General features: G+C 37.3%; 1 protein-coding gene across 3 annotated transcripts in view; it reads right to left on the reverse strand.

Moving 5' to 3' along the window:
• Positions 1 to 3,284: 3,284 nt before the first annotated feature.
• The window catches only part of TRPC4 (transient receptor potential cation channel subfamily C member 4), a 262,688-nt gene continuing 253,810 nt past the window's right edge, over positions 3,285 to 12,162 (reverse strand). Inside the window, exons 9-11 of one of the 3 annotated variants that reach the window (XM_003799706.3) lie at positions 6,033 to 6,074; positions 5,811 to 5,900; positions 3,285 to 4,257 (exon numbers count right to left, since the gene is read on the reverse strand). In XM_003799706.3, the coding sequence (XP_003799754.1) occupies positions 3,553 to 4,257; positions 5,811 to 5,900; positions 6,033 to 6,074 (837 nt within the window). In that variant the 3' untranslated portion in view covers positions 3,285 to 3,552. The remainder of the gene's footprint in view (positions 4,258 to 5,810; positions 5,901 to 6,032; positions 6,075 to 12,162) is intronic. The other 2 variants (XM_023519068.1, XM_012811340.1) reach the window with 2 other exon arrangements.

Below are 12,162 nucleotides of genomic sequence, written 5' to 3' on the forward strand. Positions count from 1 at the left end.
CGAGTTTCCACCCCTACTTGCTGGACAGTTGGTTTTGTTTTGAGAATAGCCTGATAAATTTACTACCCTTGACTTTTTGTCAGTTTGTTTGCTCTCTAGAGCATGTCAGGGCAAGAAAGTGTGTTTTTGCATTTTTTGCCCTATTTTAATGGTCCACCAGTAAATAAAATATTGAATTTAAGAAAATTTGTTATATACAAATGTTCAACTTATGAAAACAGATGTGTTTTGGGTAGAAATAGCACTTTGAAAAATTACTCATCTTACAAATACCTTTCTTTTTTACCCTACTGAAGTTAGTATAGATTAATTTACACAGAAATTTTAAGGAAAACATTTACCACACATAGTGCATCTTCATATCATAGTTTCTTGTCAACAGGACTTCCCAAATATACTTGTAATAAATGAAGTATTGTGAATTTTACCTCTTGTCTATTGAAGTTAAACTGAATTTTCAAGATGCTCCTCCTCTCAATTCAGCCAAAAAATTAAAACAAAAAAAGGAAAAAAATAGATTTTAAGAAGGCATAAAAACCAAGAAACATTATTTGTGTATGATGAAGGTGATTCCAAACCTCTCTTTAGTATTTTCTAGAAATTTCTGTGGATAGAAATATGGCTAGAAATGGAAAGAAACTCCAAATTATTTAAAGACCTTAAAAAAAAATTATCCCTTAGCTTGCAATCTTGCTGTTGTTTTATGTTTTCTTATTATATCCTTTACTGTTCATCTTCATCAAGGCTACATAGTATCACTACTTATTTAGAGTAATATTCAAGTCTAGTATGGACCATATCCAATATTTTGTTCATACTCATAAATACATTTGTCATACCAATTTCAAATTCCCTCTGCTTCTTCAAACATCTGAGGGTTGCTAGAATTATCATTTCCAGGACCCCCCAAAAGAGGGTATTGCCTGTTTCAAATAAATCCCTTTAATGTCACTGTGTTCCCATAGAATGTCAGCACTGTAACCCCAAAATGAATAAGCTGCTGGGGAAAAAAGGTTTCGTTGTTTTAATTGTTGTTGGTGTTTTTTTAAGGAATAGAGGGAATTTGAAATTGAATCTAGTAAAGTAAATAAAATGGCGATGTATAGGGTCATTACTTTGGGAAAAAATAACACACAATGCACAGAACAGACAAAACATATCAAACAGACAAAAAATATCAACAGACAAAAAATATACAAAAATATCCCAAATATTAATAATAGGCCTATACTTCCTCCACTACTATGTGTCTGACTAAGAAAAACTGGGCATTTCAGCAACCCCAGGGTTTAGTCTGAGTCCTTATATACTTGAGATAAAGGTGTTCTTGAAGCATTAAGTACATTCATTAGGCTTGTGTTTCTCCAAACCTACACAGGCAGGTTATCCTAAATTCCCAGGACAAAACAAGATTTAGGGGTGAGCATAGTCTCAGTGCCTCTTGCTTTCCTGGTAACTAAAATTTAATATTTCAAGTTGAATTCTGAGCCCTCATACTGAATATATTTTTAAATCTACTAATGTCTATGATATACATTTAGTTAAAAATACAGTAGACCCTCCATAGCGGACCCACCTCCCTACATTGACCCCCTCCTTAAGTTGACCTAATTTTCACAAACTGGACATATACCACATGCCTAGTTCCTTATGGTGACCCCCTCCGTATGTTGACCAGTACCTTCCCTTGGGTGGTCAACTCAAAGAGGTTCTACCACATAGTATATTTTTGAAATTTTGCACATTTCTCTTGCTTTACAAAAAGAGACACTTAGGGAGCTTACCAGAACTCAAGCTCTCTCAAAGGGTAGGATTTCTGAAGTGGCCAACAGCCCAATCCATGCACATTCCTTTGCCTCCTCTGTTTATGTTCTGAAAGGGATCCAGTGCAGTGGTCAAAGGCATGGCCCTCAAGCACAGAGCACAGCTCCATTACCAACTGCATTACCTTAACCAGATACATGCTCATCTCAATTTCCTCATCTGTAAAATGGGGCTAAGGACAGCAGATACTTCACAAATTTGTTGGAGAAGTGCCTTTATGTGATAACATGGATGGAGCAAGAAGAGTGGCTGGCATTGCTGTTGCTATTACTCTGTGATGTGTGGGAATCAGAAACTGAGGTTTATAACATTATTCTGGTTTTAGGGCAATGCAAATCCACATATAATTTCTCTATTCCACAGAGGTAACTTCTGAAGTAAATGAACTTAGCATTTTTCTATTCATTTGAACTAAATGCTCATGGCATGAGGTGACCATGTTCCATGGTGGTTTAAATAGACACAAGTAATATAACTTAAACTTTAATAAGTTTCCAGTACTTTTTATTTTTTTAACAGCAGTTGTAAACACTTTCCTTTTAATAGTTTGGTGAGTGATTATATATAAGCTAAATTACCTTGCAAGCAATAGAAGAAAGAATTAAGAATATTGTCTCTATAGGGGAAAGTATCTATCTCTACCTACTAAAAAAATTAATAATAATGTTTGAATGATTGTAATTTTCAAGAAATGTATACCAGTCACTGATGAAAAGAAGAGGAAATTATTAGGTCTTTATATGTCTTTTGAGTTGACAACAATATTGTGCTGATTGAAAATATTGGAATTGAACTTTGCTTAGATCTAGGTTGTTAGAATGAATTCAGTTCCATCTGGGTATTATTGAGTATGCAATCATCGTACTTGTTTAAGGTGCTTAAATTATTATAATTTATTGTTATTCTTTTCTGTATCTGAGAACTAGGCCACAGTTTTTTAAAATTTGGTTATTTATAAAGACTCATTTATACTGATAAGCAGCTGAACCTGGTAAATAGATAATTTATTTTTTTAGAAAAATTGGAGATACATGTTCTTCTGACAAAATGTCATTAAAATCAGTAATCATCATAATTTATTAAGAGAAACAATTTCTTTTACTTACTGAAACAGTGGGACAACCCAAACGTCTACAAAGTACACCCGACTGTCATCTGAAAGGTGGGTTTGATTATGACTCCACGAGAAGAAGGCTTGCTTGCTTTAGTTGTGTTCTGTAATTATTTACATGTTCTTCAGAAATAATCTGGTAATTTCGTGTCTTACAGTCAAGCTGTAGAACTGGATGAAAAGGCCTGGTGAATAACCATCTCTAGAGACCCTAAAAAATAGGAAAAGCTCTACTATTTCAGCTACATTGCTTTTTGCATATAAAAATATCTATTACAGGAATCAACTACCACATGTAATAAATTGCATTGGTTTTAATTGAAAAAGATAGCTAAAAATTTTCTGTGGGTTATTGCAACAGTACAAGAATACAATGTGCGTTCATTGGTTAACAAAAACAATTGTAAAACAAATTTGACAGCAAAAGCAGGCTACAAAACACCAGGTTTCCAACCGCCTTTGCCTAATTTCAACGTTGTACAGGTGAATACGCCACAGGTGATAAATGCTATAAACTGTACGTTAGCGTTTGCTAATTTAATTTTAAACGTTTTCCCCTAACCCGGAGCACAATGGGAAATACAGACGTGTGTGGTAAACGCTTCCTCCTTCAAGTGTCACAACCTGGTTGTCACATAATCGTCGTGGGTGACTGTGTCCGGGAGGCTCCGGTCGTAGTCCGTGCTGGAGTCCTCCTCCTTGGTGCGCTGCTCCTTCGGAATGATGGGCACAGTGTCCTCCACCACCACCTTCTCCGAGTCAAAGGAGCGCGCGCCCCGGCCCCCCGGCGCGTCCGTGGCCCGCTCGCGGCGGTTGACCAGCACGCACTGCTCCCCGAGGCCCGGGAGGCTCGGGCCGCCCCGGGACGCCAGCGCGCGGGGCTCCAGGGGGATGCTCCTCTCCGGGGGTCCTGCCGCCTGCCGACGAGCAACTTCTTCTGAAACAGAGAAGATCTGGTTTGCGTTTTGCTCAGCAGCACTTTGTTTTGACCGTCTGTGAAATAATCCGAAGTTTTTGATGTCGGTCACAAAGTTGACTTTTCTCTGCCTTTCCCTGGGCGGCTCCTGCGCCACCAGGGCGGCGCCGTTGCTTATGTTGTGTCTCTCGGAGGCAATCGCTGCTGATCTCGGGTGGATCAGAGTGGTCAAATCGAAAAGGCTGAAATTCTTTTTCTTGTCCTTGCTAGGCCCCTCGTCATCGCTCCTGCTGTTGGGGTCTGCGGAGCTGCAGGGCTCCTCCATGGCCGGGATTGCAGAGAGCTTGCTTCCTCTCAGCAGTCCCAGAACTTCAAAGCGGAAACTAGAAATGTCTTGCTTTAGTTCCTAAATGAAATTTGAAATGACAAATTAGGTACTGACTTAAACTAATAGACGTTAGAGGACATCATTTTCTCATTTCACATGGGGGTTAGAATTCTACTCCTCTGGGATTCTACGTAGAATTCCCAGTTTTCTCACTGACGCTTGGTGTTACTTTGATGTCTGTTAATTTCCCTACTGGAATTTTACAGCAACAAGGACATTTCCTAATGTTAATGTAAAAAGAAACAGGAAGAGTTATCTTTGCCACCGGTGTATAGTTGAGTCTATTGGGTTTCTTTGGGAACATAGTTTTAAGTACTTGCTGTAAGTATTCATCTCAGTCAACTCATCTCATTCTTCTCTGGAATGTATTTTGTAAGATTCTTTTGTTCAAAGGGATATCTAAAACAAAATACTTCAAGTAGAGTCTACCTAAGAGTTGTCAGTGACTTTCGATTTCAATTTTAATTACTATTCAATTTATGTTCAATAAAGGTGACCATTACCCCAACATCTGGGTCAGCCTCTGCATCCTACGACTTGGTTTAGGTTAGACATTTCCAGGTTCACCATTCTCCTTGTTTTGTTGGGTAACTGAATCCCCACTCTTACCTGATGGGGGACCTGGTGGCCTCCTGACTGCAATGTATTTGTCTCCCAAATGCATCATTTAACTTCAAAAATTAAATTTTGTGGCTGCAAAGAGTATCTTAGCTCCCAATTTTTAATTTGTCCTTTTAGTTTTGTAATTTATTTGTCTTCTTACCTAATTGAGCTCTACTTGATTCTTTTGCTCAAACTTGCTGCTTTTTATATGTATTAAAGGCCTCCTATAAATTTTTAAAGAAAATGTATGGGGGGTTTTTTGCCCATAAAATCTTAATGATTTAAATCACTCTTTCAAAATCTCTAAATACTCATGCTAAATACCAAAAGCATTTTAAACACTTGATGCAAGCATATTGTATTTCATTGTACCTATTTCCTCCTACAGAATTTAAAAAAATCTCAAGGAAAAAGTTCCTAAGTATGAGTTACAATTAAACTAAAACCTTTAATTCCCTGCTACCAAAGTGTAGGAGAATACACAGATGATTTTTGTTAGCATGATAGGTACTAAAAATCTTCGATTTAGAAATTAAGCTGAAAGTTCCAAAATTAAAGCTTGCTCCGTATTGTGTTCCTGGGATCAGTGAGTCAGAAGGCCATGAGGCACCAGGATTTTCTCTGTGTGTTTGAAAATGATTTTGAGAAGAAATTTCAACACTTGCTATTTCTCGTTTGTTTTTATAATTTGATAAGTTTAAATTTTAAAATTACGAGGTGCAGGCTTCTTAGAACACTTGGCTGAGCTTCTATTGCTGATTTTTATTTAACATTAACTAGTGTTATTTTTGCAAACATCTCAAATTTCTATTAAGGATAACCCTACAAGTAAAATGTTCAAGCGGAAATACGGCACATTAAGAGTCAGAAATGCACAAGATAATCCATTTCTGACTTTTAGTGTGCTGTATCTGGTTCCACATTCTGCAGAATCTGCTTGTCATTGTGATGGTGATGAAAAAAGTTACCTTAAAGTTCTCCTCAGTCAGGCCCTCTTCAGTTTTAGCATCTCTAATCATTGCAGCAACATAGCGCTTCACCAGGTTCCTCATAACTTCCTGGGGTATTTTAGAACAGAGTATTGATATTTAATGCATAAACACAACTTCTCTGCTGAGTCAGTCAGTTTTGAAGGGGGTCTTTATTTTATTTTAATGTAAATATAAAGATATAATAGATGGAAAACTTACTTGATATTGGTGATGTCTCCGCAAATTATCAGCAGCTCGCCTCTGAAAAGCAAGGGACATTTCCTTTTTGGTTACATTGCTATGTTGTCATTGTGAAAAAATTTTTAAATTAAGAATGTTTTTATTTTCATTTCCCCAAAGTGAGAGTTTTACTAGGCGAGGAATAATGGCTATAGAGTGCTTCACGTGAATCAAAAGAAAGAGAAAACACAGAACAAGGTGTAACTATACAATCTATGTGATATTTAAAACACAGGATAAATTAACAATGATGGACATGTTCTCATACAGGATAGACAGTGATGGAGAATTAATCATAGTTGATACGCACCCCAAATCACTTGAACTGATGCTAAGACATATCAAATATAAGATATATTAAGCAAAAATTAAGTCTTCATAATATCAACATAGCAACAGAAACCCGATTTGAACTCTTCAACATTAATTTCAATCACACATGCAGTGGGACGGGATTCTGGTTCTAGTTAGATGGCTGGATTGAACAAAATAAACAAGTAAATGAATAAGTAAAGGATTCTGTTCAAACATAGCGTTTATTAACTTACCACTTTTTAAAAAAATAAATGTGAGTCCCAGTTCACATTTTGAAGAGACCAGATGGTTTGGGAGCAGAGGTAGAGCTAGCGCAGAGCAGTGATTTTGGAGTATAGAATGGAGAGAGAAGTTGTTTAACCATCTAAAGAAAGTCCATCATGAATTGAGTTAAGTAATAAGTGACCCAAAAATTATATAGTTGCAGATTTCATGAGTATTCTAAAAATATTAGCAAAAAGTACATATCCTAATTTATTCATGTTGAATAAACATCAATCATTATTGATTGGTAAAAAAGAAAATTGGCCAAAATAATCTAACATAAAGAATATGTCTATGATAAAGAAGTTAATTTGGTAAATTTTAAGAAAGAAAAAGGGATAACATATCTTTGGTTTAAGTAAGCTTTTGCTCTTGTTCCTTAATAAATATTGATCATAGGCTGATAAAATAGAATTTTGAAGAGGTTTGTAACATATTTTTAAAAATTTGAAAGCAACTTTTTTTTTTCACTTCAGAGAATTAGGAACATTCTGTTTCCACTGGCCGTAGAATGAATTCATGATCAGTAGTGACTTGTAGGAACAGATGAAATTGATAATTCTAAATACTATTCACTTTTGCATAAGAAATAAATTTTAAGAAAAAAATTTCAATATGGTTGAGGATTAATTTTAAAAACTAGGAAATTTGAAACAATACAAAATGAAAGTATCTTGAAAAAAGTATAGCTGGGAAATTTTGTGATTGGGCCACCAGATGGAGATGTCTGACTCCTTTTGAGACACAGTTCAGCTGAAATCCAAGTCTGAAAGTGCCGTGAGAGGAAAAAAAAAATCCTCAGATTTCCTTAAATTTACTAAAACTAAACAAAAACACTAAATTAAGCTATACACCAATTTAAGTATTATATAAGAATATGTTTTCTGTGATTTAAGTAGATAGAAACTCTTAATTTTATATAAAACAATTTAGTCTACTTATTTGTTATTATTTTGGGGTGCTGTGGAATTTCACTATTCTATTTTAGAATCTTTCTAAAATTTAATAAAAATTTTTCTAGCAGAGAACAGTTAAAAGTCCCAATTTAGTTTCTTTAACACAAAACTAAGAACAACAGAACCAGAATACCATGAGTAATGAGAAAAAGTTATCAGGATACATTTTAGTATTATAATGAGTGTAAACTGTTTTGCGTCACTAGAACCTTACTCATACTCAAAGTTCAAAATTTTAATACAAATATAAAAAAAGTCAAAGACCACATTTTGAATAATAATTCTGCTATGATTACTTTTAGGAGTTAGTTTCCATACCCAGGTTTAAGGCTAAGTTGTCTTGCCAGCTGATTACTTTCCACATCTACATGGTAATACTACAAAACTAATTTTAGTCTTGTGAAATTATACCAGGCAACTGAACTTTAAAATCCCATCTATGAAAATAGGAATGGATGAAGTTAACCATCTTCCGAATATCAAGCCCCAAAATGAATGCAATGTGTCCAACCAAACAGTTCTGTAGCTCATCTGTCCCTTGTCTATTTAATCTTGTGGCTTCTCTGGTGAAGCAGAGATTAAATAGGTTCTCGTTTCAGTGGCCATTACATTATTCTTGCCTGTTTATATTTTCTGACTTTCTGGGAAGTGGTACATTACAACATTGAGAACATGGACCTAAAAATCACACCCAGGTTCGATAAGAAATTCGCTAATCCTGGTTAGAGAGTTTATCTCTGATGCCTTCCCTCTTCCTCAATTTTTAGTTTTCCAGGTGAAGATAAAATCACAGAATATTTTTGAAGATTAAGTAAGAGCATCTGTTGCAAACCATTGTCAGCTCTTGTACTCTTTCCACTTTTTTCCCTTTTGATAAAAGATTTAATACAATTTTTAAAATACTTGTATATAGTCTGGCACATATTATGATGACCTCTAAGAAACAAAAAAGAATGTGCCTAGATGGAGTCGTGTCTCTTGGCATGATATTCACGGCATTCATGCTGTGCACAGAGCATTTCCTTTACTAAGTAGTTGAACGTCTTTACACTTGGCAGTAGAGAACTTTAGAGGCAGGAAATTGGCAGGTAAGTAATAGAGTGAGGGGCTGGTTCTGGTAAATCTGGACAGATGTGACACAAACTCTATAGGCAGTCATCTTGTATGGAAACTTAAAAGTTTTTTTATGAAGATTTCTGCATGACATTAAATTTTTGCTATGACCTTGAGTTCTCCTTTGAGAGATTCTATACCATGGATCTTAGCCTATAGGGCCAATTTAACATAATTTTATTGTTAACAGTAAATTTTAAGGTGGCTACATGTACGTGGCAGTGAGTTGTAGGAAATCAGACATGAGTAAGATGCTTTTGCCTTTACGCTACTTAGTTTCCCAGGTAAAATGCCAATGACGTGAAAGCCCACAGTGAAGGTGAAGCACTGTGGAAACCTGGCTCGGGCTGTTAGAGTGTTTTTGATGTACGAGAGGAAGCAGTGATCTTGTGCTGGGGAAAGAATCCATTACAGCGTTCATCTGGGGAGCGAGCTAGTAGATTGGCCAGGAAGGAATTATGGGATTTTGACAGGTAGAGATGCACAGGGCTTCTGGAAGATTGGATTAGGGTGACCACATATGCTAGGGCTAGAAAGTGAGTGACGTGAGGACTTCCTGTATACAGCTGCAATGTCTCTGCCACTGGGGAAACATGGACTAGGTGGTTCTTTATGTGGAATCCCAGATGGCACCATGAATTCAGTGTTTATCAGGCACCTGGGGTTTTGACTAGTTGAGTGACAAGTGATGAAAGTTTAATTTCTGCAGTAGTCACCTGTCAACAGTCAGGAGGGAGAAGCACGTTTTCTAGCCTCTGGTAGTGGCTGTCCATCCCTCTCTTCTCTGGCTTGCGGTTGTACATCTCGAATCTCTGCCTTCATCACCACATGGTGTTCCTCTTGTGTCTCTGTGTCTTCACATGGCCACGTTTATATACGGACCCTAGTCCAGCACGACCTCATCATAACTGCTTTCCCTTCATTTCCCTGAAATGACCTTTTTTCCCAAACAAGGACTTAGGTCTATCTTTTATAGGAGTGAGCACAAAATTTTCCCTATAATGTATGTACTGTTCACCTTAAGGATAAGAATAATTTCTGGAGATTAGCGACACCATTAGATATTATATAATGGAACCACCATCAGTGACATCTAGGATGTTTGTAATCTTTCTTTTGGGATCAGCTGAGCTTCAGAGGGATTCATTATCATAAGAGAAGACATTGTGTGTTATAATTATCACTGAAAATGACCAGTAATGTGTCAAGGAGAACTGACCAGTCTGCATTATAAAAGTAATATAATAAAGGCCATTTCATTAAAAAGTTTTTGGGTGGATAATGGACATTTTGTTTTCTTTCAAGCCATTCACATGTTGACAAAAATAATCTGCAATGACTACATGTTCACTACTTGCATTAAAAGTAATAATTTAGGCAGAATTATTGCAGTGGTGACCTACATTAGGATTAAAAAACTTCTCAGTGAATGAGCTCACATTGACAATGTTCCTAGGAAATTTCTGGAGCTGCATTTTGCAGTTATTTTTTGAAAAAATTAGATTGGTTGTCAGCTGAGTCTGGGACAGGAAAAATGCACCACATGATCAATCAAGGACCTTCCTTTTTTAACTGGATGTCAAGGAAAAATATTTTGAAAAATAAAGTGCACTTTAAATTGGCCCTTTTCTTTGTAAATTTTATCAGCAGTCAAGAGACTGCATGGAAGGTTCCTCAGCAGAGCTGCGTTTAAGGCAGGAGCGAAGAGCAAACCTGTGTGCCACGTTAACACGGCTCAGAGTTCCCAGGTTCCTCCTGATTTGTTAGGATAACACACTGGCAGTATTTAGATCACAGAACTAATGATAAAGGAAAAGACAACTAGTGAGGAAGCTCTGGTGCTGCAAGGAAACTCCAGGATTGCAATGCAAGTGTCAGGTCCCTTTAGAGCAAGGAGGGTTTTGTGACTGCAAGAAAGAAGGCTCTGGGGAGTCGGCTGTCAGCTCCTCGCTCTGTAGCTGCAATTCTCTCCACGGCTGCTGTGTGGAACGTCAGGCTCACTTCATGTAGCTGGTTCCCGGCCACTTCCACTCTGGTCTTTGTCGATCACTGATTTTAAGCCCATAAATTATACTTTTTAGCCTTTGCTTTGCTCAGTGAATTCCTTAAGGGATGTAGCTTGCTGTGTTCTTCTCCTTTACAAAAAGTAAAAATGCAAGAGGCAGGTCCAGGATGTGATTCCTTTTCAAAAAATTAGAGTCTGGCTCCGTTACAAATGAATCTACATCTTGTATCCTACAAACACACTTTGTTTATCCTTACGCATGCCTCTACATATTGTTCTTTATTAACATACTTTCTAAACATAAAATTAAATGATGTGAAATGTCTGAACGTTGTATTGTCAAATCAAATACTCAGGACCTCACTCTTAAAATATAAACAATGTCAAACAATTAATTCCCATACCTCATGACCCTGGCAGCAAATAAATCTTAAAGCAATAATTTAAGGACCCAGAAACAGTCATGGATGAATACTATGTTAAGAAAAATAAAACTCTCAAGACACTGCCCCCCTCAACTCTTTACACAAAAGGGAAGGTTGACCCTGGAAGCAGAGTCACCCAACACCCTGGTCCAAATGAATGGCTGTTACTAATATTAGGCGTCTGCCAGATCCCTAAGGAAAGGTACAAGGCCTTCAGCCTCTACAAAGCACTGTCCCCACAGATCATTTATACGGAAATTTCATGCTGGCCTCCCATAAACCAGAACATGCAAATGCAACTATGGGTGTGCAGGCTAAGCCTAGCTCCCCAAACTAAATTTTGTTTAGGCCTGGCACTCTGGGAGGCCAAGGTGGGAGGTTCCCTTGAGCTCATGAGTTTGAGATCAGCCCCAGCAAGAGCAAGACCCCATCTCTACAAAAAATAGAAAATATTTAGCTGGGCATTGTGGTGAATGCCTGTAGTCCTAGCTATTTAGGAGGCTGAGGCAGTAGGATTGCTTGGACCTAGGAGTTTGAGACATGCACTGAAAAAAATTTTGTTCAATTCCACACTAATAAATGTCTACTGCAAGTTTATCTTCCCAGATGCAAAACAGAGACAAGACAAGATCAAACATTCTTCCACCTTCTTGGAGACACCTGCATAATTGATGCTTCCTCATTTCACCTTTTCTATGTAAAAAGAGGATTTCCTGGGCCTCATGAAAATGTATAGGTGTCCTCAAACTACAGCCCGTGGGTCACATACAGCCCACCTAGGATATTTATCCAGCCTGCCGTGTGTTTTTGCCACTACTACCTGTCCTGCTTAGCAGCTGACTTGTCCTGGGGCCTGCAGTACAGTCCTCCAACAGTCTGAGGGACAACGAACTGGCCCCCTGTTTAAAAAGTTTGAGGACCTCTGATATAATACCTCACCCCTGCTTTGTTTCTGTAAGCCTTCCCTGTAAATAATTGAATTCCAAATTCCCCATTCAGAGAATCAGTTACGGATTTTTTAAAATTAAAAT

This window comes from Otolemur garnettii, unplaced genomic scaffold (assembly GCF_000181295.1).
Source record: "Otolemur garnettii isolate 467f Iridium unplaced genomic scaffold, OtoGar3 scaffold00154, whole genome shotgun sequence".
In the NCBI taxonomy this organism is placed as follows: Eukaryota; Metazoa; Chordata; class Mammalia; order Primates; family Galagidae; genus Otolemur; species Otolemur garnettii.